The following is a 27,832-nucleotide window of genomic DNA, read 5'->3' as shown; positions in this document are numbered from 1 at the left end:
TATGACAGAGCCCAGAGTATCCTGGGATATTAAACTATGACTGTTGTTTGTGTATCCTGGGATATTACAGTATAACAGGGCCTGATGTATCCTGGGAAATTACAGTACAACATGATATAGTGTAACATGGGATATTACATTATGATGTGGAGATGCCGGCGTTGGACTGGGGTAAACACAGTAAGAAGTCTAACAACACCAGGTTAAAGTCCAACAGGTTTATTTGGTAGCAAAAGCCACACAAGCTTTCGAGGCTCTAAGCCCCTTCTTCAGGTGAGTGGGAATTCTGTTCACAAACAGAACTTATAAAGACACAGACTCAATTTACATGAATAATGGTTGGAATGCGAATACTTACAACTAATCCAGTCTTTAAGAAACAAAACAATGGGAGTGGAGAGAGCATCAAGACAGGCTAAAAAGATGTGTATTGTCTCCAGACAAGACAGCCAGTGAAACTCTGCAGGTCCACGCAACTGTGGGGGTTACAGATAGTGTGACATGAACCCAATATCCCGGTCGAGGCCGGGATCGCAACAGACACCTCCAGACGCTGAAAGATGCCCTCATAAGAACAGGATATGGCGCTAGACTCATTGATCAACAGTTCCAACGCGCCACAGCAAAAAACCGCACCGACCTCCTCAGAAGACAAACACGGGACACAGTGGACAGAGTACCCTTCGTTGTCCAGTACTTCCCCGGAGCGGAGAAGCTACAGCATCTCCTCCGGAGCCTTCAACATGTCATTGATGAAGACGAACATCTCGCTAAGGCCATCCCCACACCCCCACTTCTTGCCTTCAAACAACCGCACAACCTCAAACAGACCATTGTCCGCAGCAAACTACCCAGCCTTCAGGAGAACAGTGACCAAGACACCACACAACCCTGCCACAGCAACCTCTGCAAGACGTGCCGGATCATCGACACAGATGCCATCATCTCACGTGAGAACACCATCCACCAGGTACACGGTACATACTCTTGCAACTCGGCCAACGTTGTCTACCTGATACGCTGCAAGAAAGGACGTCCCGAGGCATGGTACATTGGGGAAACTATGCAGACGCTGCGACAACGGATGAATGAACACCGCTCGACAATCACCAGGCAAGACTGTTCTCTTCCTGTTGGGGAACACTTCAGCGGTCACGGGCATTCGGCCTCTGATATTCGGGTAAGCGTTCTCCAAGGCGGCCTTCGCGACACAGGACAGTGCAGAGTCGCTGAGCAGAAACTGATAGCCAAGTTCCGCACACACAAGGACGGCCTCAACCGGGATATTGGGTTCATGTCACACTATTTCACATAAATATTTCTGCTTTTTTCCTCCTGAGTCTTTATCATGCGATCCTAGAATCAGAATTTATGTCACACTATTTGTAACTCCCACAGTTGCGTGGACCTGCAGAGTTTCACTGGCTGTCTTGTCTGGAGACAATACACATCTTTTTAGCCTGTCTTGATGCTCTCTCCACTCCCATTGTTTTGTTTCTTAAAGACTGGATTAGTTGTAAGTATTCGCATTCCAACCATTATTCATGTAAATTGAGTCTGTGTCTTATAAGTTCTGTTTGTGAACAGAATTCCCACTCACCTGAAGAAGGGGCTCAGAGCCTCGAAAGCTTGTGTGGCTTTTGCTACCAAATAAACCTGTTGGACTTTAACCTGGTGTTGTTAAACTTCTTACTGTGTTTACCCCAGTCCAACGCCGGCATCTCCACATCATGACTACCATAGACACCGCAAACTGCCGGCTCCAAGTGGAGAGGATCGCCAAGAAGATCGCGCATATCGACACAGACATCAAGTTTCTACAAAGATGCAAGAAAGCAGACAAGATACCGAAAGGACTACAGATCACGAACCCACTCAGGTCAACCTATAACACAGACTACGCTGAGAGACTTTGCCGTCGCACCTCTCTCACCCTCCTCAACCACCTCATACACCAACTCTACAGCAAACGCCGCAGCCTGGAAACCAAGATCGAATCCATATTCTCAACTTGCGCTCAGGACGCAGACCAGCTGCGAAACTCTGCCAAGCAGACGAGACAAAGGAACTACACCATCTACATGCACACCAAGAACAGGAAACTTGAGAAACTCGGCATCACCACCAGCAGCAACCAAGCCTCCCCCGGTACCACAGTAGAAAACAGTACCACTGCAGGGAAGTCCATTGTCAACTTGTCCGACTACACACTTCAACCAGATGAAATCGAAGTTCTCAGCCGAGGGCTTAATTTTTGCCCCACCACCAAAATAGACCCCATCAGTCTCGCAGCAGACACAGAGGAATTCATCAGGCGAATGAGGCTGAGGGAGTTCTTCCACAAACCCCAAGAGGCCAACAACGAACACAATGAGACAGCCAATGAACTGGAACAGCCGACAGAGAGATCCGCAGTGCATCCGAAGAGGAAAGAGTCGAATTGGACTCCTCCGGAAGGCCGCTGCCCTCGACTTGACATGTATGCCCAAGCCGTCAGGAGGTGCGTCAACACCAAATTCATCAGCCGCACTCACAAGACAGCCCCGAACATCACCCAAGCACAACGTAACGCCATCCACGCTCTCAAGACCAACCGCAACATTGTCATCAAACCAGCAGACAAAGAAGGGGCCATCGTCATACTGAACAGAACGGATTACTGCAAAGAAGTGTACCGACAACTCAACAACGAGGAACACTACAGAGTTACCTGCAGATCCGACCAAAGAACACACCCGTCAACTCAACACTCTGATCAAGACCTTTGATCCGGACCTTCAGAACACCCTCCGTGCTCTCATCCCACGTACTCCCCGCGTTGGAGATCTCTACTGCCTCCCGAAGATACACAAGGCAAACACACCCGGCTGTCCCATCGTATCGGGCAATGGGACCCTGTGCGAGAACCTCTCCGGCTATGTCGAGGGCATCCTGAAACCCATTGTACAAAGAACCCCCAGCTTTTGTCGCGACACGACGGACTTCCTACAGAAACTCGGCACACATGGAGCAGTTGAACCAGGAGCGCTCCTCGTCACAATGGATGTCTCAGCACTCTACACCAGCATCCCCCATGACGATGGCATTGCTGCAACGGCCTCAGTGCTCAGTGCCAACAACTGCCAGTTTCCAGATGCAATTTTACATCTCATCCGCTTCATCCTGGACCACAATATCTTCACCTTCAACAACCAGTTCTTCATCCAGACACACGGAACAGCCATGGGGACCAAATTTGCACCTCAATATGCCAACATCTTCATGCACAGGTTCGAACAAGACTTCTTCACCGCACGGGACCTTCAACCGGTGCTATACACTAGATACATCGATGACATTTTCTTCCTTTGGACTCATGGTGAACAATCAATGAAACAACTCTATGATGACATCAACAAGTTCCATCCCACCATCAGGCTCACCATAGACTACTCTCCGGAATCGGTTGCATTCTTGGACACGCGCATCTCCATTAAGGACGGTCACCTCAGCACCTCACTGTACCGCAAGCCCACGGATAACCTCACGATGCTCCACTTCTCCAGCTTCCACCCTAAACATGTTAAAGAAGCCATCCCCTACGGACAAGCCCTCCGTATACACAGGATCTGCTCGGATGAGGAGGATCGCAACAGACACCTCCAGACGCTGAAAGATGCCCTCATAAGAACAGGATATGGCGCTAGACTCATTGATCAACAGTTCCAACGCGCCACAGCGAAAAACCGCACCGACCTCCTCAGAAGACAAACACGGGACACAGTGGACAGAGTACCCTTCGTTGTCCAGTACTTCCCCGGAGCGGAGAAGCTAGGGCATCTCCTCCGGAGCCTTCAACATGTCATTGATGAAGACGAACATCTCGCCAAGGCCATCCCCACACCCCCACTTCTTGCCTTCAAACAACCGCACAACCTCAAACAGACCATTGTCCGCAGCAAACTACCCAGCCTTCAGGAGAACAGTGACCAAGACACCACACAACCCTGCCACAGCAACCTCTGCAAGACGTGCCGGATCATTGACACAGATGCCATCATCTCACGTGAGAACACCATCCACCAGGTACACGGTACATACTCTTGCAACTCGGCCAACGTTGTCTACCTGATACGCTGCAAGAAAGGATGTCCCGAGGCATGGTACATTGGGGAAACTATGCAGACGCTGCGACAACGGATGAATGAACACCGCTCGACAATCACCAGGCAAGACTGTTCTCCTCCTGTTGGGGAGCACTTCAGCGGTCACGGGCATTCGGCCTCTGATATTCGGGTAAGCGTTCTCCAAGGCGGCCTTCGCGACACACGACAGCGCAGAGTCGCTGAGCAGAAACTGATAGCCAGGTTCCGCACACACAAGGACGGCCTCAACCGGGATATTGGGTTTATGTCACACTATTTCACATAAATATTTCTGCTTTTTTCCTCCTGAGTCTTTATCATGCGATCCTAGAATCAGAATTTATGTCACACTATTTGTAACTCCCACAGTTGCGTGGACCTGCAGAGTTTCACTGGCTGTCTTGTCTGGAGACAATACACATCTTTTTAGCCTGTCTTGATGCTCTCTCCACTCCCATTGTTTTGTTTCTTAAAGACTGGATTAGTTGTAAGTATTCGCATTCCAACCATTATTCATGTAAATTGAGTCTGTGTCTTATAAGTTCTGTTTGTGAACAGAATTCCCACTCACCTGAAGAAGGGGCTCAGAGCCTCGAAAGCTTGTGTGGCTTTTGCTACCAAATAAACCTGTTGGACTTTAACCTGGTGTTGTTAAACTTCTTACTGTGTTTACCCCAGTCCAACGCCGGCATCTCCACATCATAAATTAATAGGACATGAATAAACTTCAGCAAATAGTTGGTGAATAAAGTTCAGCACAGATAAACGTGAGGTATTTTTCAGTTAACGATGAATAGGGAGGGTTGAGGAAGAAAGGGATCTTGATGTACAAATACACCAATCAGTAAACATAGAGTTACAGGTTAGACAATAAACAAAATACAATCGAAAACCAGGTTTTACTTCTCGAGGGATAGAATTGTAAAGCAGGGACGTTATTGCCAAACCTTGGTTAGACCACATTTAAAGACCGTGTGCAGTTCCGGTCACCATTTCATACAAAGGATATAGAGTCAGGGGAGAGAGTGTCGAGAAGATTTACAGAGATGATTCCAGAAATGAGTGGGTGGACATCTCAGGAAAGGATTGACCGGCTGTGTCTCTGCTCTCGGGAAAACAGAAGGCTGAGGGTTGATCTAATCGAGGACTTTAAAATTCTCAAAGGTTTTTTATAGAGCGGACACACCGAGAGTGTTCCTCTTGTGGGAAGAGCATATCCAGTGGCTATCAATACAAGAAACCCAATGGGGAATTCATGAGAAACCTCTTCACCCAAAGAGTGATGAGAATGTGGAGCTCGCTGCCACAGGGAGTGGCTGAACTGAACAATTTGCTCGTCTATCCCCTAGGATAGACGAGCAAACGAGGGAGAAGGGAATAGAGTTAAAATGGTCGAATGAGATGAGGAATGACGGGAGGAGGCTCAAGTGGAACATAAATACCAGCATCAACTGGAAGGGCCGAATGGCCAGTTTCTGTGTCGTATATCCTGTGTTTCCTGATTCTCTCTCTCACTCTGATTCACTCTCTCATTCTTTCTCTCTCAGCTTTCTCTATCTCTCATCCACTCCCTCACTCATTGTTCGATGCTAGCTCCCTCTCTCTCTCCCACTCTGTACATTCTCTCTCTCTGATTCTCACTTTTCCCTCTCCCTGATTCACTCAGTCTCTCTGATTCTCTCTCTCTAACAGAACCAAAGTCTCACTCCCAGGTTGCTGTTACTGTCGGGATTGTGGTCGGGGTCCTCGTGCTCATCGCTCTCATCATTGTGGCTGTCGTCATCTACAACAAGAAAGGTAGGAATTGGAGGGAAAAGAGCAGCTCCTCACTGGGGGGAGGGATTGTGGGAGAGTATTCCAGGGTGGGGGGGCTCAGGCTGTGGGTCTCGCGTTGATGTGGGGGGGAAACAGAGTGGGTGGGAGAGCCCCAGGGTTGGGATCGGGAGGATAAGGGGCTCATGATAAAGAGGGAGTGTCTGAGAATTGTGGGAAGAGTCTCAGATTGGATGAGGAGCTCAGGGTATCTGTGAGGGGCTCAGGTCAGTGTGGGAGTGAGGGTCTCAGGTGAGGGTCTAAGGACAGAGAGAGGGTCACTGGTAAGGGCAAAGTGAGGGTCTCGGGTTGTGGTGGGAGTGAGGGTTCAGAATTGTGTTGTCGGGGCTCAGTGCGAGCGAGAGTTCCAGCCTCTGTCTCTGATTTTCTCTCAGTCTTGTCACTCACTGAACATTCCTTGTTTTACAGGGAGAGGGAAGAGCGACTACAATCCTGCAAATAGTAAGCTGATCATCAAACATCATCTGTATCTCTGTGTAATGTGTGAATCATTGTTCATTCTGTGTCAAATATACTCAACCAAATGGTGTGTGTATGTATGTGTGTGTGTCTCTTTCTCTCTGTATCTATATCTTGTGCACAGTCTCTGTCTCTCTGATAATGAACAGTTTTTAATGTCTCTCCCTCCTTTAACAGCTTCTGATGGTGGGGATTCCTCATCCAGCCCCTCCACGCGTTCCTGAGGTATGAACTGTGTTGATAAATATTGGGAGCTGATCCTTCTAACTGTGACATTCCCACTGGATTTAGCTGTACAATCTGGTGGGTGGGATGTGAGCTCAGTGTCTGTCTCTCGCTGTATAGTCACTAAAGAGCAGCCCATCCAATCCAACACTGAGCTTTGAGACTGGCCTTCTGGAGACGGCTGCTCCTGTACAGTCTGAGGGTGGAGACATTGTGGGTGTTGACGTGTAGAGACATCCGGAAACGTCTCACCCTGGACAGCCTCCTCTCAGCTGCTCAATTTCTTTAAGGAAGTTGTAATTCCCTGAGATTTCCATGAAGTTGGTCACTGGGCTTTGCCACTCCCACAGGATTTAACATTAGTCTTGTTTTGTCTGTGTGGAGTTTGCACATTCTCCCCATGTCTGCGTGGGTTTTCTCTGGGTGCTCCAGTTTCCTCCCACACTCCAAAGATGTATAGGTTATGTTGATTGGCTGTGCTAAATTACCCCTTACTGTGAGGGGGATTAACAGGATAAATACGTGGGGTTACAGGGATAGGCCCTGGCTGGGATTGTTGTCGGTTCAGGCTCGATGGGCTGAATGGCCTCCTTCTGTGCTGTAGGGATTCTGTGACACATGATGGGTCTGTTCTTTCACTGGATGTTTGGGGTTCGGAGTGGATCTTAGGGGTTTAGCTGGCGTTTGGGGCTCTGATGGGTTTCGCTGGCGTTTGGGGCTCTGAGGGGTTTAGCTCGTGGTGTGTGGTTGGAATGTTGAATGATAGAAAATGTATGTTTGAGAGTGAGGCCATTCAGCCCATCATGTCCCTGCCTGTTAATGAAGAGCTCTCCAGCCTCATCTCACCTTCCTGTACTCGATCTGCAGCTCTGTAGATCACAGCTTTTCAACTCGACATCCAAGAATTGACTCAATGTGGTGAGAGTTTCTGCCTCTACCATCCTTTCAGACAGTGAGTCCCGGGTCCCTCCCACCCTCTGGGTGAAAATCTCTTTCCTCACTTCCCGCTGATCATTCTAACAATTAGTTTAAATCTTGTCCCCTGGTTTTTGACCCTTCTGCTCAGGTAAATGTGTCATCTCTATTTACCATGGCTCCTCATAATTATATCCACCCCAATTAAATCTCCCCTCGGCCTCCTCTATTCCACAGAATCCTATTCCAGCCTATCCGCTCTTTCCTCACAGTGAACATTCTCCAGTCCTGTCCACATTAAACAATCTCCTCTGCATTCTCTCCAGTACAGAGAAACCAGAAGCAGGAGGAGGCCATTCGGCCCTTCAAACCTGCTCCGTCATTTCTTCTGGTTTTAAAGTTTTTCAAAGTTTGTTTATTATTGTCACAAGTCGGCTTACATTAACACTGCAGTGAAGTTACTGTGGAAACCCCTTAGTCGTCACACTCTGGCACCTGTTCAGGTACACTGAGGGAGAATTTAGCATGGCCAATACACCTAACCAGCACGTCTCTCAGACTGTGGGAGGAAACCGGAGCATCCGGAGTAAACCCACGCAGGCACGGGGAGAACGTGCAGATTCTGCACAGACAGTGACCCAAGTTGGAAATCGATCCCGGGCCCCTGGCGCTGTGTGGCAGCAGTTCCAATCATCAAATTCAATATCCTGATCCACCCTTCCTCCCATATCCCTTGATCTCTTTAGCCCCAAGAGCTACATCTAATTTCTTCTTGAAATCAGACAGTGTTTTTGCTTCAACTACACTCTGTGGTAGTGAATTCCACACATTCACCACCCTCTGGGTGAAGAAATTTCCCCTCACCTTAGTTCTAAAAGTTTTACCCTTTATACACAAACAATGGCCCCTCATTCTAGACTCCCCCTCCATTGGGAACATTTTTTCTGAATCTACCCGCTCTAATCCTGTCAGAATTTTATAAGTTTCTTTGCAATCCCCTCTCACTCTTCTAAATGCCAGTGAATATAATCCTACCTGACTTCGTCCTGCCATCCCAGGAACCAGCCTGGTATACCTTCATCGTACTCCCTCCATAGCAAGGACATCCTTCCTCAGATAAGGATACCAAAACTGCACACAATACTCCAGGGGTGGCTTCACTAATGCCCTATACAATTGCAGTAAAACATCCCTATTATTATGTTCAAATCCTCTCGCTCTGAAGGCCAGCAGACCATTTGCCTTCTTTACTGCTTGCTGTACTTTACTTTCAGCGACTGATGCATGAGGACATCAAGGTCTCGCTGAGTATCCACCTCTCTCCATTTACACCCATTCAAATAATAATCTGTCTTCCTATTATTGCGACCAAAGTGGATAACCTCATATTCATCGACATTGTATAATCACATCTTTTGTGTAATATGCTGACCAGACTGTGTGCAGTGCTTCAGCTGTCGTCTATCTGGTGTTTACAGTTCTAGCAAAACCACTCTGCTCTGTGCCTTGGCTAATAAAGGAAAGCATGTTATATACCACCTTTACCACAATTATTAACCTGTCCTGACACCTTTCCCAGTCTGTGGACATACACTCCTGGGTGCCTCTCTTCCTCCACATTACTCATTATCCTCCCATTTATTGGGGATTCCCTTTGCCTTGTTAATCCTTTTGAAATCCATCACATTCTCCACCCTCTCACACAGACTATTTATTTTTTTATCATTTAGGGCACAGACTATTTTATTGGTCTCCAAAAAGCTCTACTTTCCTTATCCTTTTCTCTTCAGGGACTGATAGGACATCCTTGGAGGTGCCTTGATTTTTCTTGCTAGTATTTTGTCGTGCCCCCTCTTTTCTTTCCTAATATTCCTCTCTCTGTATCTCTTCCAGGTTTCTGCATTATGAGGCGTGAGGGGTCAGATGGATTTTGCTGCTGGTTTATGTGGGAGTTGGATGGATCTGATGGGTTTTGGCTTGGCGGGGGGGGGCGCGGGTGGGTGGTTCTAGCTCTGCTGGCTTTGCCTCACTCTATAGTGATGTATTTCTTTCTCATCTCCAGTGCATTCCAGCGTTTGTAATCCAGGAACACCAGTTTCCGAGAACAGCAGCTGGAGAGGATGAGAGAATGAGGGAAGATGTGACTTCATCAAGGTGACAGCGACTGACTGATTCAAGCTCCACAAATGTGATTCTGTTTAAATGGAACTGTGGTGGTGGTTTGGAAGTAATTGCTATATCTGGAGCTGCACTTTAAGCTATTCTGATCTGATCTGTTTATCCTGCACAGACACTAGAGGGCGATCTTGTGAAAAATATTCTAAGTCCAGAAAGAGTATGAAAACGGGAGAGTTTCTGATCCATCTTTTCGGTGAATCAAAATCTGCAATCTTATGCAGTTGGAGCAGAAAAGAACCCCTAATCTGTTTCTTGCCTGTAGGGGGAGTGGGCAGGGCTTAAATCACCAGAATGCGGCCTGACAACAGCAGAGGACACCATTGTGCATGTGCAGGTCCCTCTACTCTGAGCAACAGAGAAACCTGTCACTCAGCCTCTGCTGCTTTCACCAGACCTCCATGGCCTAAACACGGACCTCCCCAGCTGCCACAGCGGTCCGTGGCCTCATGCGACCCCTGATGGCCAGACCAATTGACCCCGCGACACCCCACCTGCCCCGACGGATCGAGCCACACCCTCCCAGACAGATCAAACCCCCCCATCCCACCCCCAATTGCAATGCAGTAGGCCCCACTGCTTCCCCTCACCAATGGCAAATGCTGAGTGGCAGTAGCGACCCCCCTTCCCCCCAAATTGCAAATGCAGAGTGTGCAGCACATCCCCTCCCATCACCACTGATATTCCCACCAGGATTTGGTCCCCCAACAAATCAGGCTCCACACCCTTCACACTGCCAGAGTATCAGGCTTGGCACTGCCCACAAGGCACTCCCCCCCCCTCCCCCCCCGACTTCTCGCGGTGGCTTCAGTGGCCTCTGGATCCACTAGTGAGGCTATCGGGTTTTGCCCCGTTGTGATTCTCGCTGGAGTGAACCTCTCCCGTGAGGCCACAGAGACGAGAGCCCAGATGATTGCGCCGCGGGCTCGCTCATTTTGTTCAAAACAGGTTTTAAATGTAGTCAAGTATTTTATTCAGCCTCGCGCCGCAATGTGTGAGAAATCGGGAGCGAATCTCATCTGTATTGAACTCATGAATTCCAATATCTTCTGCCCTTTCCTGATTTTTTCTTTTAATGTCTGTTATTCATTGGTGAGTGTGTTTATGTCACATCCCCCCTGCCCAAGCACTCTGTCTGGGGAAATAACAAACATCATTGAAATATCAGAGCCTTTGTATCAAACTGACACCGCGATCTGACATTTGGAGCTGCAGATAAGTTTCCAATTCTTGTCACTGTTAGAAATATTGTTACACTTTGCAGTATTGGACACAATTGTTACCTGTATGTGTGTGTGTGTGTGTGTGTTATTAAAACAACAGAAAAGGTTTATTCTGCTCGGAGCTGAATGCGTTAATTCTAAATTAAAACACGTTTGGTGAAGGAATTCACTGTCACCGCGATTTCAGAAAGTGACTGGGTTACAATGTTCTCAGAGTAATGGCGGTTTCAGCAGAACAAAGATATTTCTTCAAGTCTTGTGGATTCACCATTTCAAACTGGATACTTCCAAATAAAACCCTTGGAGCAAAGTGGATTAGAAGATAAAGTCCCAAATGTTCCCCAGGGTTGTTTTTATGGAGATTTTAAACACAAGAATAATCCACCAACAATCACCTTAAATTCAGCTCCTGAATTTGAAATTACACCGACAAAGCTTAAAAACCCCACTCTGACAGATGTGAATTTGTATCTGGATTAGAAATCCACATGTTTCACCCGTTTCAACAGAGTTTCATTGCAGTGGTAACAAGCTCCCAGTTTCAAAACTTTAAACTGTTCTCCCTCTTTAGATCTAACCATTTTCAGGAAAACACATTTGGAGCCGGTCTGAAGGAACAGCAACACAGAGCATTCACACAGCCTTTCCTCATTCACTAACAGGAAGTTTACACACACACATCTGTACACACAATTCTTTCTCTCATCACTTCCAGTTTCACTGCGGATCTTTTCAACTGAAAAAACGTGCCTTTGAAAGGGGATAAAATAAATTACATCACATCTTCTTTCTTCACTAATCTACATTGAAATTAACATTTATATATCTATTTGTTACAAACAATGATTTGGAGGAAAATGTAATTGGATTGATTAGTAAGTTTGTGGACAACACAAAGGTTGGTGGATTTGTGGACAGTGATGAGGACCATCAGAGGATACAGCAGGATATAGATCAGTTGGAGACTTGGGTGGAGAGATGGCAGATGGAGTTTAATCCAGACAAATCCAGGGGCGGCACGGTAGCACAGTGGTTAGCACTGCTACTTCACAGCTCCAGGGTCCCGGGTTCGATTCCCGGCTCGGGTCACTGTCTGTGTGGAGTTTGCACATTCTCCTCGTGTTAGAACATAGAACATAGAACATTACAGCGCAGAACAGGCCCTTCGGCCCACGATGTTGCACCGACCAGTTAAAAAAAAAACTGTGACCCTAAACCAATTTCTTTTCGTCCATGAACCTATCTCCGGATCTCTTAAACGCCCCCAAACTTGGCGCATTTACTACTGATGCTGGCAGGGCATTCCAATCCCTCACCACCCTCTGGGTAAAGAACCTACCCCTGACATCGGTTCTATAACTACCCCCCCTCAATTTAAAGCCATGCCCCCTCGTGCTGGATTTCTCCATCAGAGGAAAAAGGCTATCACTATCCACCCTATCTAAACCTCTAATCATCTTATATGTTTCAATAAGATCCCCTCTTAGCCGCCGCCTTTCCAGCGAAAACAATCCCAAATCCCTCAGCCTCTCCTCATAGGATCTCCCCTCCATACCAGGCAACATCCTGGTAAACCTCCTCTGCACCCTCTCCAAAGCCTCCACATCCTTCCTGTAATGTGGGGACCAGAACTGCACACAGTACTCCAAGTGCGGCCGCACCAGAGTTGTGTACAGTTGCAACATAACGCTACGACTCCTAAATTCAATCCCCCTACCAATAAACGCCAAGACACCATATGCCTTCTTAACAACCTTATCTACTTGATTCCCAACTTTCAGGGATCTATGCACACATACACCTAGATCCCTCTGCTCCTCCACACTATTCAAAGTCCTCCCGTTAGCCCTATACTCAACACATCTGTTATTCCGACCAAAGTGAATTACCTCACACTTCTCCGCATTAAACTCCATCCGCCACCTCTCGGCCCAACTTTGCAACCTGTCTAAGTCTTCCTGCAAACTACGACACCCTTCCTCACTGTCTACCACACCACCGACTTTGGTGTCATCAGCAAATTTGCTAATCCACCCAACTATACCCTCATCCAGATCATTAATAAATATTACAAACAGCAGTGGCCCCAAAACAGATCCCTGAGGTACACCACTTGTAACCGCACTCCATGATGAATATTTACTATCAACCACCACCCTCTGTTTCCTATCCGCTAGCCAATTCCTGATCCAATTTCCTAGATCACCCCCAATCCCATACATCTGCATTTTCTGCAGAAGCCTACCATGGTGAACCTTATCAAACGCCTTACTAAAATCCATATATACCACGTCCACTGCCTTGCCCCCATCCACCTCCTTGGTCACTTTCTCAAAAAACTCAATAAGGTTAGTAAGGCACGACCTACCTGCCACAAAACCATGCTGACTATCACCTATCAATTCATTACTCTCCAAATAACTATAAATCCTATCCCTTATAATTTTTTCCAACATCTTGCCGACAACAGAAGTGAGACTCACCGGTCTATAATTCCCGGGGAAGTCTCTGTTCCCCTTCTTAAACAATGGGACAACATTCGCTAACCTCCAATCTTCTGGTACTATACCAGAGGCCAACGACGACCTGAAGATCAGAGCCAGAGGCTCTGCAATCACTTCTCTTGCCTCCCAGAGAATCCTTGGATAAATCCCATCCGGACCAGGGGATTTATCTATTTTCAGACCCTCCAGAATATCCTGCACATCCTCCTTATCAACTGTAATACTGTCTATTCTACTCCCCTGCAACCCAGTGTCCTCCTCAGCTATATTCATGTCCCCTTGCGTGAACACCGAAGAGAAATATTGGTTCAATGCTTCACCAATCTCCTCCGGTTCCACACATAACTTCCCTCTGCCGTCTATAACTGGCCCTAAACTTGCCCTAACCAACCTTCTGTTCTTGACATACGTGGGTTTGCGTGGGTTTGCGTGGGTTTCCTCCGGGTGCTCCGGTTTCCTCCCACAGTCCAAAGATGTGCGGCTTAGGTTGATTGGCCAGGTTAAAATTGCCCCTGAGATGCGTAGGTTAGAGGGATTAGCGGGTAAATATGTGGGGGGCAGGGCCTGGGTGGGATTGTGGTCGGTGCAGACTCGATGGGCCGAATGGCCTCCTTCTGCATTGTAGGGTTTCTATGATTCATTTCTATGAAATGTGAGGTAATGCATTTTGGAAGGTCTAATACAGATAGGAAATATCCAGTAAATGGCAGAACCCTTCAGAGTATTGATAGGAAAAGGGATCTGGCTGTACAGGTACACAGGTCACTGAAAGTGGCAATGCAGGTGGAGAAGGTAGTCAAGAAGGCATATGGCATGCTTACCTTCATCGGCACTTGGAATATAGTGTTCGATTCTGGTCGCCACACTACCAGAAGGATGTGGAGGCTTTGGAGAGGGTACAGAAAAGATTTACCAAGATGTTGCCTGGTATGGAGGGCATTAGCTATGAGGAGAGGTTGGAGAAACTTGGTTTGTTTTCACTGGAGTGACGGAGGTTGAGGGGCGACCTGATAGAAGTCTACAAGATTATGAGAGGCATGGACAGTGGATAGTCAGAAGCTTTTTCCCGGGGTGGAAGAGTCAATTACTTGGGGGCACAGGTTAAATGTGTGAGGGGCAAGGTTTACAAGAGATGTACCAGGCAGGTTTTTTTTTTAGACAGAGAGTAGTGGGTGCCTGGAACTCGTTCTCGGGGGTGGGTGGGGGGGGGGGGGGGGGTAGTGGAAGCGGGTACAGTCGTGACTTTTAAGGGGCTTCTTGACAAATACATGAATAGGATAGGAATAGAGGGATATGGTCCCCGAAAGGGTAGGGGGTTTTAGTTAAGTCGGGCAGCATGGTCGGTACAGGCTTGAAGGGCCAAAGGGCCTGTTCCTGTGCTGTGACTTCCTTTGTTCTAAGGGAAAATTGCATTTCACAAATAACAGAAAAGGAAACCTTGAAGATTGTTACATTGAAACCAGAGGGCAGAGTTTCCAATTCCAAAACTTTTACAAACTTTTTCAATCTAAAAATTATGAGACAATGGGCCAAATAGCCTCTGTCAACACCAGAACAATTCTGTAACTCCAAATGTCAAGGAGAGATAGTTAGCTTCACTATTGTTAGGGATAGCCATTGCCTGGCACTTTTGTGGGTGTGAATGTAATCTTCCACTTATCAGCCAAAGCCTGAATTCCATTCACCTCTTGCATCACATAGAATGCATCGAATTCCTACTGTGCATAAGGCCATTTAGCCCATCACATCCATTCCTATTCTAATGAAAGAGCATCTTATCCAGACTCTAAACTGACAGTGGGCCAAGGCCGGAATTGAACCCGCGTCCCCGGCACTGTGAGGCAGCAGTGCTAACCACTGCCACCCTCATGGACACAGATAGCTTCACATTCTATAGATCTGTGCACAGAATGGAGAAATATTTGATAATCTCAAATTACACTCTATCAAACTTGCTTCGACAACAAATCGATTCAACTCCAGGTGTTTAATCAACCTCTTTATTTCATTATGTTACGACGTCGGGTCAGTCTTCCTTAATGATGCAGGCTAACAAAGCCTGCAGCCCTCAGGGGAGACTGAACACACTTCTTTGTTTTGGTACAATACAAATACTTTTTTTCTAACACATGCAAGCGGCCCGATAGCCTACCAGCTATAGCCCCAATATACCCGTTACCAATCAGAGGATAATAATGCTTCGTGCACTCCTCGTGCTGACCTTCACTGGCCAGTCACATTCTGTGCACGTACGCTGCAACACAGAACACTTGTGTGATAACAAGTGATCGCAGCTGCATTCAGCTTATCTTAGTAGGCAGTTGTCTGCAGAACAAGGCCATACCATCACATGACCTCACCCAGCCGCCAGGAGCCAGGCAATAGTTTATACTCACTTATACTATAAAACTGTAAGCATTAGATTATTAATAGTTTCGACAATTAAGGAAGACATCACGATCCAAGCATCACTACACATATATCCACATCCACATTCCCCCCTTTTATCACTCTGTGATAACCACTGACATTGTCGTAGGTTGTTCAATTCAGGTTACAATTGTATTTTCATCAAGTCCAATATTACTTTATCTCTCTCAACCTCCGCATACAATTCTGCCTCCACTTCTCGTCGAGTTTCTTCCAGCACCTCGTCGTCCAGTATGGGTTTGTATTCCTTGTCCTCTTCCTCCTCACTCGCGGTGAACATCATCGGTTGAGTTGGTCGTGATCCTATCGATTCCAAGGTGGTCATCACCCGTGCGATGAGACACTTTACAATTCCAATTCCAATACTTATACACAGAACCAAAAGTATGGCATATAATCCCACATTCCTTAACCAACCAAGCCATCCTGACAGTTCCCATTCCCCTAATCCCCTCGCCCTCTCTAATAGACCCTAGCTGCTGGTCAATTTGGTTCAGGTAATTAGTGAGATTAGTAGTGACCTTATCTAGTTCCAGTACGCAGTTATCCTTCGCTATGGCACACAGGCCTCCTTGTCGAGCCAGCAGCTAATCCGAGGCATATCTATTCTGCTGGGCATACAGCCTGAGTTTCTCTAGTTGGGCGGTGATGACCCGGAGGGCTCCTCTTGTCGCGTTCCCCAAGGTGGTAAGGCTGCAAGCAATGTAATTACGATTATCTGCAGCCATTCGCCCTGGGACGGCTCCAAAGGAAAAGAAACCCGCCGCTCCATAGCCAGCAGCCTGACCAGGAGTGAGGGCAGTGATTTCCTTGGAGTCAGCGCAAAAATCCTCCGATAACTCCCGCTCTGGCCTCCTATGGTGATGACGTGAGGGCCCCCAACGGCTCGGACAAGGAACCATACTGGGAAGCATGGTCCCTATTGCCACTGAACGGGGGTAAGGGTAGGACAAATAATTGGTGGCCGAACCATTGAAAAAGAAGAAATACCCTGTTTCAGTGTACATGGTCTCTGAACACTTTTGCCATTCCCCGTTGGCTTGAACCCGGTAATAGGTATCATCGGTTCCCAAATTCTGGGATCCGGAACCCTTTCATGCTGGTGCCGACTGTCTTCCTTCTGCATTAATCTGTACTATCGAAAAGTCCCTACCGTAAACATGAAGGTGGGTGCCATTCATATGGCCACAAATTATATTTTCCCCTTTTTCCAAGTCTATGCAGGTCGAATGCAAACACTTACAGATTACCTCATTTCTCTGGGCTTCGTACCCACATTTATGCTGATGGCAATGCTTACTCAGGCAGGGGTGATCCTGGCACACATAAACTGTGGAGCACCCCAATCCCTCCCTTCTTACAACACCAAGCTGATGAGCCCCAAGACTATTTTTGCCGATTGCATGCTGGTTTGTCCACACTTGACCACCACCTGGACGGGACAAAAACATAATGACAAGCATAACAACCACAGAGTAAAGAGCATGTCACCCGATACAGCCTCTCATACTAATCATCCATAAAATCCTCCTCCCTGTCATCCTCAATTCCCCCCTTTTTGGGATCGGCTTGCCCGATCAATTCACAGTGGTGGAGGTGGACCCAAGCATCGCGACCCGCCACCTTAGCCGATGTAGGGGTGGTTAACAAGACTTGGCATGGGGCCCTCCCACTGCGGCTCTAAATGCTTGCGAGTCCAATTTCTGATAAGGACAAATGAGCCCGGTTTTACTTTAGTGGGAGTAGATAAGGTAGGTGGTTTACCGTAAGCAGCTCGGACTTGCGAATGGAGATGGCGCAAGGAGTGGGCAAGGGAGAGGATATATGAGGTCATTTCATCCGTCATATGATGGAAATGAATGGGCGTCATTGACCCATCATCCCAAGGGGTCTGCAGGGGTCGACCATACAAGACCTCCGCGGGTGAGAGACGGGGCGGTCCTGCAGGGGTGGTTCGTATTTGAAATAAAGCTACAGGGAGTAGTCTGACCCAAGACAGACCTGAAGTTTCTACAAGTTTAGCCAGCTTGGTTTTGAGCGTTTGATTGGAGCGTTCGACTACACCAGCAGCTTGGGGATGGTGAGCGCAATGGAGTTGTTGGCGAATATTCAGCTGGGTGCACAGCTCCTTATTGACCGATGCAATAAAATGTGGGCCATTGTCAGAACTCAGGCAGGTCGGGACGCCAAATCGAGGCACAATTCCGCGCAGTAAAATCCAGACGACAGTTGTCACTTTGTTGTCCGATGTAGGATATGCTTCAATCCACTTCCTAAAGACATCCACGATTACTAAGACATATTTATACCCCTGACATCTCTGCAACTCAATGAAGTCCATCTGCAGGGTCTCGAAGGGGCCTGCCGGCAGGGGAGTCTTACCCAGATCACAGGGCGCACCCTTGCCCGAATTATGCTGTTGGCAGATCAAACAGCGGAGGCTTAGACTTTGTGCCATGTCCTGTAGGCAAGGATGCCACCAGGAAGTGAGGAGTAAATCACTAAGAGACCTTGCGCCACAGTGAGTTGCAAAGTACACAATCAATTACCCAGAGAGCCAAAGTATCAGACATACAGGTTTGGTTAGCAGGGGTGATCCAGACTCTGGATTCTGGGTCCACCCTACAGCCCAATACATTCCATAAATCTTTATCACAAGGCAAGGCTTCCTGTTGCAATCTAAGAACATCACCGATGGTTGGCATGGGTTTCTCAGAGGCAGGGCCATCCGCGTCCGGACTTTTCCCCTGCCTCATCATTCGGGGCACAATCATCTGACAAGTTTTAGAAACCAATTTGGCCGCCTCATCTGCCCTATGGTTCCCTAAAGTGACAGGGTCTTTACCAGCGGTATGGGCGGCGCACTTAATCACTGTAAGGGCTGCTCTTGAGGCGGGTGAGGCGGAAGAGGTGTAGTTGCCCCCGTCATCCAATGGTGCAGATCCTCATCTGTATCATTATCAGTGACCTTAATGCCATCCATCATGTTCCCTATCTCAGAAGCCTCACAATCCTGAAGAGAGCGTTTCTTATGTAAGCATTCCCTTTTCAACACCTCAACCGGTTTTGGAGTCCCTCCCTCCATTAATTCTATTCCCAACTTAACAGCATTGTCCTGCCAGCTGGATAGGAGACTCTGCTCCTTTAACTCCTGACAACGTTGCAACCATAGCCCTATGAGCTCCTTCGTCTTCCTTCCCATATTCTTTTAGCCAAATTTGTTGCTGTGCAGCTTTAACAAGTTGGATATTTTTGGTCCCTCCTGGGGGCCATTCGATGGCCCTAATTTATGGGTCAATGCCCCCGACAATTGTCTCATTTTGGTGGCTTTATCCGGATATTTCTCGCAAAGCATTTGTAAGGCTGAATTTGTCTGATTGATTGTATCCCAATAGTTCCCCATTTTAAAACAAACTGTTGTATTCACTCAATACCCCGGTAAATTCAATTCGAGCTCGAACAATTCTATCACCAACTCACCAGTTCCCTGGTGACCCTCGCCGATCAACAGCGACCCTCAGAGAATTACAGTTCTGGCCAATTATTCACTGACCACTTATTTTATACCTCACCGTTTCCACAGTGACCGGAATAACAACCGACCTGGAGTTGCACAAGCTGATGAAATCACAGGCTATTCTGTCAGGGCGGCTGGCGACAACAAACAAAAGGTCAACAAACACCAGAATTACAGGGCAGAGGAAAGCCAAGTGGTTGTATCAACGGTACTCATACACTTGGGTGGCCAATTCCTCAGTCCCGAACTTGGTGCTGCTGACTCTAACGCCGTTTTCTGTCGTCTGCCGACCATTGGAATCCCACTTTTGACACCAAATGATAACCTCAATTTACACTCTATCAAACTTGCTTCGACAACAGATCGATTCAACTCCGGGTGTTTAATCAACCTCTTTATTTCATTCTGTTACGACGTTGGGTCAGTCTTCCTTAATGATGCAGGCTAACAAAGCCTGCAGTCCTCAGGGGAGACTGAACACACTGCTTTGTTTTGGTACAATACAAATACTTTTTTTCCAACACATGCAAGCGGCCCGATAGCCTACCAGCTATAGCCCCAATATACTCGTTACCAATCAGAGGATAATAATGCTTCGTGCACTCCTCGTGCTGACCTTCACTGGCCAGTCACATTCTGTGCCGTCTGCTGCAACACAGAACACTTGTGTGATAACAAGTGATTGCAGCTGCATTCAGCTTATCTTGGTAGGCAGTTGTCTGCAGAACAAGGCCATACCATCACATCACCTCACCCAGCCGCCAGAAGCCAGGCAATAGTTTATACTCACTTATACTACAATACTGTAAGCATTAGATTATTAATAGTTTCTACAATTGAGGAAGACATCACGATCCAAGCATCACTACACATATATCCACATCCACACTTTCACCAGACCTCCATGGCCTAAACACGGACCTCCCCAGCTGCCACGGCGGTCTGTGGCCTAATACGACCCCTGATGGTCAGACCAATTGACCCCGCGACACCCCACATGCCCGGACAGATTGAACCCCGTGACCCACCCCCACCCCACCATTTGGACCGAATTTCCCTGTCCATCCAGCACCGATCGCAATGCAGTAGCCCCCGCTACTTCCCTCACTGATGGCAAATACTGAGTGGCAGTAGACCCCACACACCCCAATTTGCAAATGCAGAGTGTGCAGCGCACCCAACCCCCCATCACCACAGTTTGGTCCCACCCCAGTAGAGCAGCCCCCCCCCGCCCTCCCGAATAATCAGGCTCCACACCCTTCCCACTACCCACTGCCTGGTGGGCACTTCCAAGATACCAGGCTGGCACAGTCCGCTAGGCACTCCCCCCAACTTCTCGGGGTGGCTTCAATGGCATCTGGATCCACGAGCGAGGCATCGGGTCTGGTCCCTGTTGTGATTCTCGCTGGAAAGAACCTCTCCCGTGAGGCCACAGAGACGAGAGCCCAGATGATTGCGCCGCGGGCTCGCTCATTTTGTTTAAAACAGGTTTTGAATGTAGTCAAGTATTTTATTCAGCCTCGCGCTGGAATGTGTGAGAAATCGGGTGCGAATCTCATCTGCATTGAACTCATGAATTCCAATATCTTCTACCCGTTCCTGATTTTTCTTTTAATCTCCGCTATTCATTGGTGAGTGTGTTTATGTCACATCCCCCCTTCCCAAGCACTCTGTCTGGGGAAATAACAAACATCATGGAAATATCAGAGCCTTTGTATCAAACCGTCACCGCGATCTGACATTTGGAGCTGCAGATAAGTTTCCAATTCTTGTCACTGTTGGAAATATTCCCTGCAATATTGGACACAATTGTTAGCTGTGTGTGTGTGTGTGTGTTTTATGAAAACAACAGAAAAGGTTTATTCTGCTCGGAGCCGAATGGGTTAATTCTAAATTAAAACACGTTTGGTGAAGGAATTCACTGTCACCGCAGTTTCAAAAAGTGACTGGGTTACAATGTTCTCAGAGTAATGGCGGTTTCAGCAGAACAAAGATATTTCTTCAAGTCTTGTGGATTCACCATTTCAAACTGGATATTTCCGAATAAAAATCTTGGAGAAAAATGGATTAGAAGATAAAGTCCCAAATGTTCCCCAGGTTGATTTTTATGAAGATTTTAAACACAAGAATAATCCATGAACAATCACTTTAAATTCAGCTCCTGAATTTGAAATTACACCATCAAAGCTTAAAAAAACGATCCCACTCTGACAGTTGTGAATTTGTATCTGGATTAGAAATCCCACATGTTTCACCCGTTTCATTGTAGCGGCAACAACCTCCCAGTTTCAAAACTTTTAAACTGTTCTCCCCCTTGAGACCTGACCATTTTCAGGAAAACACATCAGAGTTGGAGCCGGTCTGAAGGAACAGCAACACAGAGCATTCACACAGCCTTTCCTCATTCACTAACAGGACGTTTACACACACACATCTGTCCACACAATTCTTTCTCACATCACTTCAAGTTTCACTGTGGAACTTTTAAACCTTAAAAACGCAGCACGTGCCTTTTAAAATGGGATAAAATAAATTCCACCACATCTTCTTTCTTCACTAATGTCTGTTGTTGAAATTAAGGGAAAACCGCGTTTCACAAATAACAGAAAAGGAAACATTGAAGATTGTTACATTGAAACAACAGAGGGCGGAGTTTCCAACAGAGTGTGTTTCAATTCCAAAACTTTTACAAACTTCTTCAACTTGAAAATTATAGGACAATGGGCTAAATAGCCTCTGTCAATACCAGAACAATTCTGTAACTCCAAATGTCAAGAAGAGATAGTTTGCTTCACTAATGTTAGAGATGGCCATTGCCTGGCAGTTGTGGGTGTGAATGTAATCTTCCACTTATCAGCCTGAGCCTGAATTTTGTTCACCTCTTACATCACATAGAATCCACAGAATTCCTACAGTGCAGAAGGAGGCCGTTTAGCCCTTCACCTCCAAGCTGACTCTCCGAAAGAGCATCTTATCCAAACTGACAGTTGGCCAAAGCCGGAATCGAACCTTGGTCCCTGGTACAGTGAGGCAGCAGTGCTAACTACCGTGCCACCGTTTCACCCACATGGACACAGGTTGCTTCATATCCTTTAGATCTGTGCACAGAATGGAGAAATATTCTTAAAGTAAAAGGAACAGTTGTTTGTTTACAAATCAGGATATCTCTGAACATAAACAACCCGGTTGTTCACACAGTATTTTAAACTTTACCTTGAGTTTCTTAAATTTCTTTTTCGAACCTGCTTCTGATATTCCACCAACCAGACATCAACAGCCCATTTCTGAAAAGCAGCGAGATCCATTTCTTCATCCTGATTCAATAATCTAATCTTTGGTCTCACATCTCCGTGATCTCTCACTATTTGTTTCTTCCTGTCGACTTTCTCCCAAACATTCCAATTTCCCTACTCTGATCCAAGCATCAAATCTCCAAATACTGTTTCTTTGTGCACCATTTTACCTTTCAATTGAACTCTGCCCGATCAACTCTTCACTTTTTCAAATCGATTCATTCCTGAACAAGCACAGTAACTTTTCAAACAGGACTGGACAAGCTGTGAACTGTTTGTATCCAGGGGGGGTGATTCTCCCATCCCGCCACACTAATGTTTAGCACAGCGGATTGAGAGAATTGCTTGTTGGTCGACTCACGGGATTCGCGCATGCGTTCCGCCGTGCACACATCTCCCAGCGTCAGATATGCAGCACCATCTGAGCCGTGAGGGAGGCCAGAGGGAGGTTAGCGATCAAGGTGGCCTGAGGGATCAGTCTGGGTGTGTGCTGGGGAGGGATCAGTCTGGGTGTGTGCTGGGGAGGAGGTCTGCTGGGGTGGGGTTATCATCGCTGCTGGAGGGGGGCATCAGCTGGAGGGGCAGCACTGCGAGGGTCCCGGGACAGCCAGTGATTGGGAGAATGACAGATAGGGGCCACTGCGCATGCGCAGAGTTCCGGAATTGTCAGCCTCCGGTGTGACTATGCCCCGCCCCCCCGAGCTTTTAATGATATTCCCGATTGGGACCTCTGCATTGCACAGAGTGTGGGAGAGTCAAGTTTGAAGTTGCACTGAAAAAACTGGCGTGATCTGCACCAGTTTTCCCGCAAAGTCTAAACTTAACATTTTTTGGGAGAATTGCGGCCCTGAATTCTTCAATGGTATTTGGTGTCCAGTTACTATTTACATAATTTAACAGGAACAGGAATTGAGATCAGGACAGGACACTGCTCACAGGCTGAGAGGGACAGTATCAGTACAGGACACAGGTCAGACTGAATGGGACAGTATCAGTACAGGACACAGCTCACAGACTGAGAGGGACAGTATCAGTACAGGACACAGCTCACACACTGAGAGAGACAGTATCAGTACAGGACACAGCTCACACACTGGAGGGACAGTATCAGTACAGGACACAATGCACACACTGAGAGAGACAGTATCAGTACAGGACACAGCTCAGACTGAGTGGGACAGTATCAGTACAGGACACAGCTCACAGACTGAGAGGGACAGTATCAGTACAGGGCACAGCTCACACACTGGGAGGGACAGTATCAGTACAGGACACAGCTCACACATTGAGAGGGACAGTATCAGTACAGGACACAGCTCAGACTGAGAGGGACAGTATCAGTACAGGACACAGCTCACAGACTGAGAGGGACAGTATCAGTACAGGACACAGCTCAGACTGAGAGGGACAGTATCAGTACAGGACACAGCTCAGACTGAGAGGGGCAGTATCAGTACAGGACACAGATCACCGGCTGAGAGGGACAGTATCAGTACAGGACACAGCTCAGACTGAGAGCCACAGAAGCAGTACAGGATGCAGCTGGGAGACACTCACTTGGAAATTTTTTTCCACAGATTTCCCCTCCCAACCTGGTGAAGGAAGCAACAATTTTTGGACGGAATGTGATGGTCCCTCTGTGTGCAGTGATTTCGATCGATGATGGGGTGTGAGCAGGGAGTGCCGGGGTTAGATATTAACCCTCAGTCAGGAGAGAACATGAGGGATAACAGCAGGAATAGACCGTTCATCCTCATGAGACTGTCCCATCATTCAACACAATCATGGCTAATCTCCTGCCTCATCTCAATTTCAGTCCTACTCTCTGGACACCTCCATTCCCCGAGACACCACAAATCTGTCTCTCTTCAATATCTTCAGTAATGAAGCATCCACAATTCTCTGGGGTAGAGAATCAAAGGTTCACAACCCTTTGAGTGAAGAAATTTCTCCTCATCTTAAATGATTCACCTCTTACCCTGAGGCTTTGCCCTCATGTTTTATTGCCCACCAACAGAAAGAATCTTTCACTATCGACCCTATCAAGCCCTGTCAGAGTCTAACCTTTTCCAGTGAGATTACCTCTCATTGTTCTAAACTCTAATGAAAAAATCCCCAACCTGCTCAACTTTTCCTCATAAAACAAATCCCAATCATTCCAAATAAACATTCTCTGTACATCTGCCAGAAAAACACTGACACAAATTACAGGTGTGGTGTTAACAATGGTCTGTACATTTGTCACAAGGCTGATTTATTCTGTTCTGTAATCCCTTTACAATAAAGACCAAAGTACCATTTGCTTTCCTGGTTGTGCTTTAAAGGCATGGCACGGTGGCACATTGCTGCCTCACAGCACCAGGGACCCGGGTCCAATCCGAGTTTACATGACTCTATGTGGAGTTTGCACATTCTCCCTCTATGATTCTACCTGGAGGAGTTTCTGTGTTCCTTGTAGAGTGCATGCAAGTGTCTCATTTTAAAAGAAGTGTTCTACTTTTCCATCCTTGCTAGCAAAGTTGAATAGCCCCCACAGCTGTGTCCTCTGCCACATACAGGCAGTTTGAGTGCTTTCCAACTGTGTGAAACAGGAAGCCACATTTCAACTCAAAGACACAGTCATTATGCCATGTGCATTCACTGAACCCACAGACAAAACTGTTTGACTTCATTTACCTGAATTAATGAGTAAATAAATGAGCCCTGGTCTCAGAAATATCCTTACACAGAATCAGTTATGGGCAGCATGATGGCAAGTGGTTAGCGCTGCCTCATAGCGCAAGGGTCCGGGATTCAATTCCGGCTTCGGGTCATTGTCTGTGCGGAGTTTGCACGTGTCTGCGTGGGTTTCCTCCGGGTGCTCTGGTTTCCTCCCACAGTCTGAAAGATGTGCTGCTCAGGTGCATTGGCCATGCTAAATTCTCCCTCAGTGTACCCGAACATGCACCGCAGTGTGGCAACTAGAGGATTTTCACAGTAACTTCATTGCAGTGTTAATGGAAGCATACTTGTGACTAATAACTAACTTTAAAATAAACTTTAAAAAACATTTCAAACCTGCAGATATTTCAACAGGTTAGGGAGGCTGAGTGTGAGATTAATACTGTGCTTGTCTCCGAAACAATATCACAAAGAGATGCGACTGCCTCTTCGATAGAACTTTTTTTTAGGTAAGAAACAGACTTTACAAGGTTTCCTGGAACCAATACTTTGTTTGATCATCTGTGCCTCACAGTCAAGACTCACTCTGACTCTGTTTCTCACTCTGCCCTCTCTTTATTTCTCCCTTGCATGGTGTAGCAAAGTGGGACGCTCTTGGTGAAGGATGGGCTTGCTTCAATGTAAAGGTCTACTAGCAGGCTGGTTTAGCAGAGTGACATCCGTACGGGGACACAGTCTAACCCCCACATCCACCCACATTACACTCCATCTACCACCTTGCAGCCCATTTGATTAACTTCTCCACATCACTTTGCAGCTCTCTCCATGTCCTCCATACAGTTTGCGTTTCATAGAAACATAGAAAAGAGGAACAGGAGTAGGCCATTCGGCCCTACAATCCTGCTCTGCCATTGATTATTATCATGGCTGATCTTCCAACTTAATAGCCTGATCCAGTCTCCACCATTGATCCCCTTCGCCCTTCCTTCTTGAAAATAAACAATGTTTTAGCCTCAATTGCTTGTTGTGGTAATGAATTCCACAGGCTTATCGCTATCTGGGTGAAGATATTTCTCTTCATCTCAGTCCTCAATGGTTTACCCTTTATCTTTAGAGGACAACCCATGGTTCTGGACTCCCCCACCATCCTTCCTGCACCTGCTCTGTCTCTTCCTGTTACAATTTGATAGGTTTCTATGAGATGCCCCTCATTCTTCTTAACTCTAGCAAATCTGTTATGCTTGAGGTCAGAAACTAGAAAGGGATTTATGGAGCTCACCTGGATCATAAGTTTTGCATCATCAACTTGGCAAGGAAAATCATGATAGGCTTCCCTTCAGATATGATTCAAATGACCCACTGGGGAGCTTTTATCAAACAACGTTTATTTAAGAATATAGTTAATCTGTACAGTCAGAAAATTAGCAAGAACTCATCAGTTACAAACAAGAAACAAAACAACCACTATAATATATCATCCTTAACAAATATATCGAATGTGTTCCAATCAAACCAATCCCGTAGACAAAATACCCTGTTCACGGGGTTAACACAGCAAAGTCTAATGCTCATGTGATACTGGACTTGAGTCCTTTGGATGAAGTCTGCAGTTCCCTGGATAGACTCAAAACAGTTTGAAGTCTGAACAGCTTCCACAAACACCAGGGACTCTCGGCAAGCCACCAACAGCTGATTTCCCCCCTTCAGAAAGACAAGACCTTGCTTTCAGCTGACAAGCAGAATTTCCAAAACCAGAGAGAGAGAGAGAGACACTTCTTTTCAGCTTGCTCCCCTTCTAAAACTCAACTCTCACTGCAGCCAAACAGAAAATGAAACCTTAAATTCACTGGAAAGAAAAATAACTGTCCAAAAACACATGACCATCCTCCTAGCAATGCAGAATCACAAAACAACCCAGAGTTAAAATAAACAGACCCATTTAAGCAATTGAAGTAGCAATAAAAGGACATCTCCAATCAAACCAGCAGCAAATGACATCAGCTGAGGCTGTGAGCTGAGAAAATATTGAAGATGTAAGAGTTGCAGAGATCATGATTTTAAAAAAAACTTTCTTAAAGGTACACTAACATCACAATCCCAACCGACTCAATCTCTCCTCATTTCCACCTAACTTTGTAGCTGCTGCAAATTTAGATCCATCACACTCTGTCTCTTGGTCTGAGTCACACATAAAGATTGTAAATGACTAATTGTCCCAGCACTGATCCTAGTGACACTCCACTAGTCACAGTTGGCCAACTTGTAAATGCCCCATTTATGCCAAATCAATGTTTCCTGTCCATTAGCCAATCCTCTATTCATGCAAATACATTGCTCTCAACTTCTGTGCAATTAAAGAACAACCAGATCGGGTCTCTATGCAGAGACGGCCTTTGGAGGATAGGCTTTTTTAAAATGAAGAATAAAGTTTGAAAGGGTTCAATGCTGTTGAGCTGGTGTTCACTCATCTGAA

The 27,832-nt window shown here is 46.7% G+C and overlaps 2 protein-coding genes across 2 annotated transcripts in view; both read left to right on the top strand.

The window, feature by feature from the left end:
• LOC144496917 (popy class I histocompatibility antigen, alpha chain E-like) overlaps nucleotides 1–11,062 on the top strand; it is an 820,139-nt gene extending 809,077 nt beyond the window's left edge. Inside the window, exon 11 of the mRNA XM_078217534.1 lies at nucleotides 9,619–11,062. The gene's annotated coding sequence lies outside the window, so the exon portion shown is untranslated. The remainder of the gene's footprint in view (nucleotides 1–9,618) is intronic.
• The window catches only part of LOC144496924 (class I histocompatibility antigen, F10 alpha chain-like), a 329,140-nt gene that overhangs the window by 2,412 nt on the left and 298,896 nt on the right, over nucleotides 1–27,832 (top strand). Inside the window, exons 5-7 of the mRNA XM_078217543.1 lie at nucleotides 5,817–5,921; nucleotides 6,366–6,398; nucleotides 6,594–6,641. Of these exons, the coding sequence (XP_078073669.1) occupies nucleotides 5,817–5,921; nucleotides 6,366–6,398; nucleotides 6,594–6,640 (185 nt within the window). The 3' untranslated portion in view covers nucleotide 6,641. The remainder of the gene's footprint in view (nucleotides 1–5,816; nucleotides 5,922–6,365; nucleotides 6,399–6,593; nucleotides 6,642–27,832) is intronic.

The sequence above is a fragment of the Mustelus asterias genome, chromosome 8 (genome assembly GCF_964213995.1).
Source record: "Mustelus asterias chromosome 8, sMusAst1.hap1.1, whole genome shotgun sequence".
Taxonomy (NCBI): Eukaryota; Metazoa; Chordata; class Chondrichthyes; order Carcharhiniformes; family Triakidae; genus Mustelus; species Mustelus asterias.
Note: the sequence above shows the minus strand (reverse complement) of the source record. Positions and strands in the feature narration are given on the sequence as shown.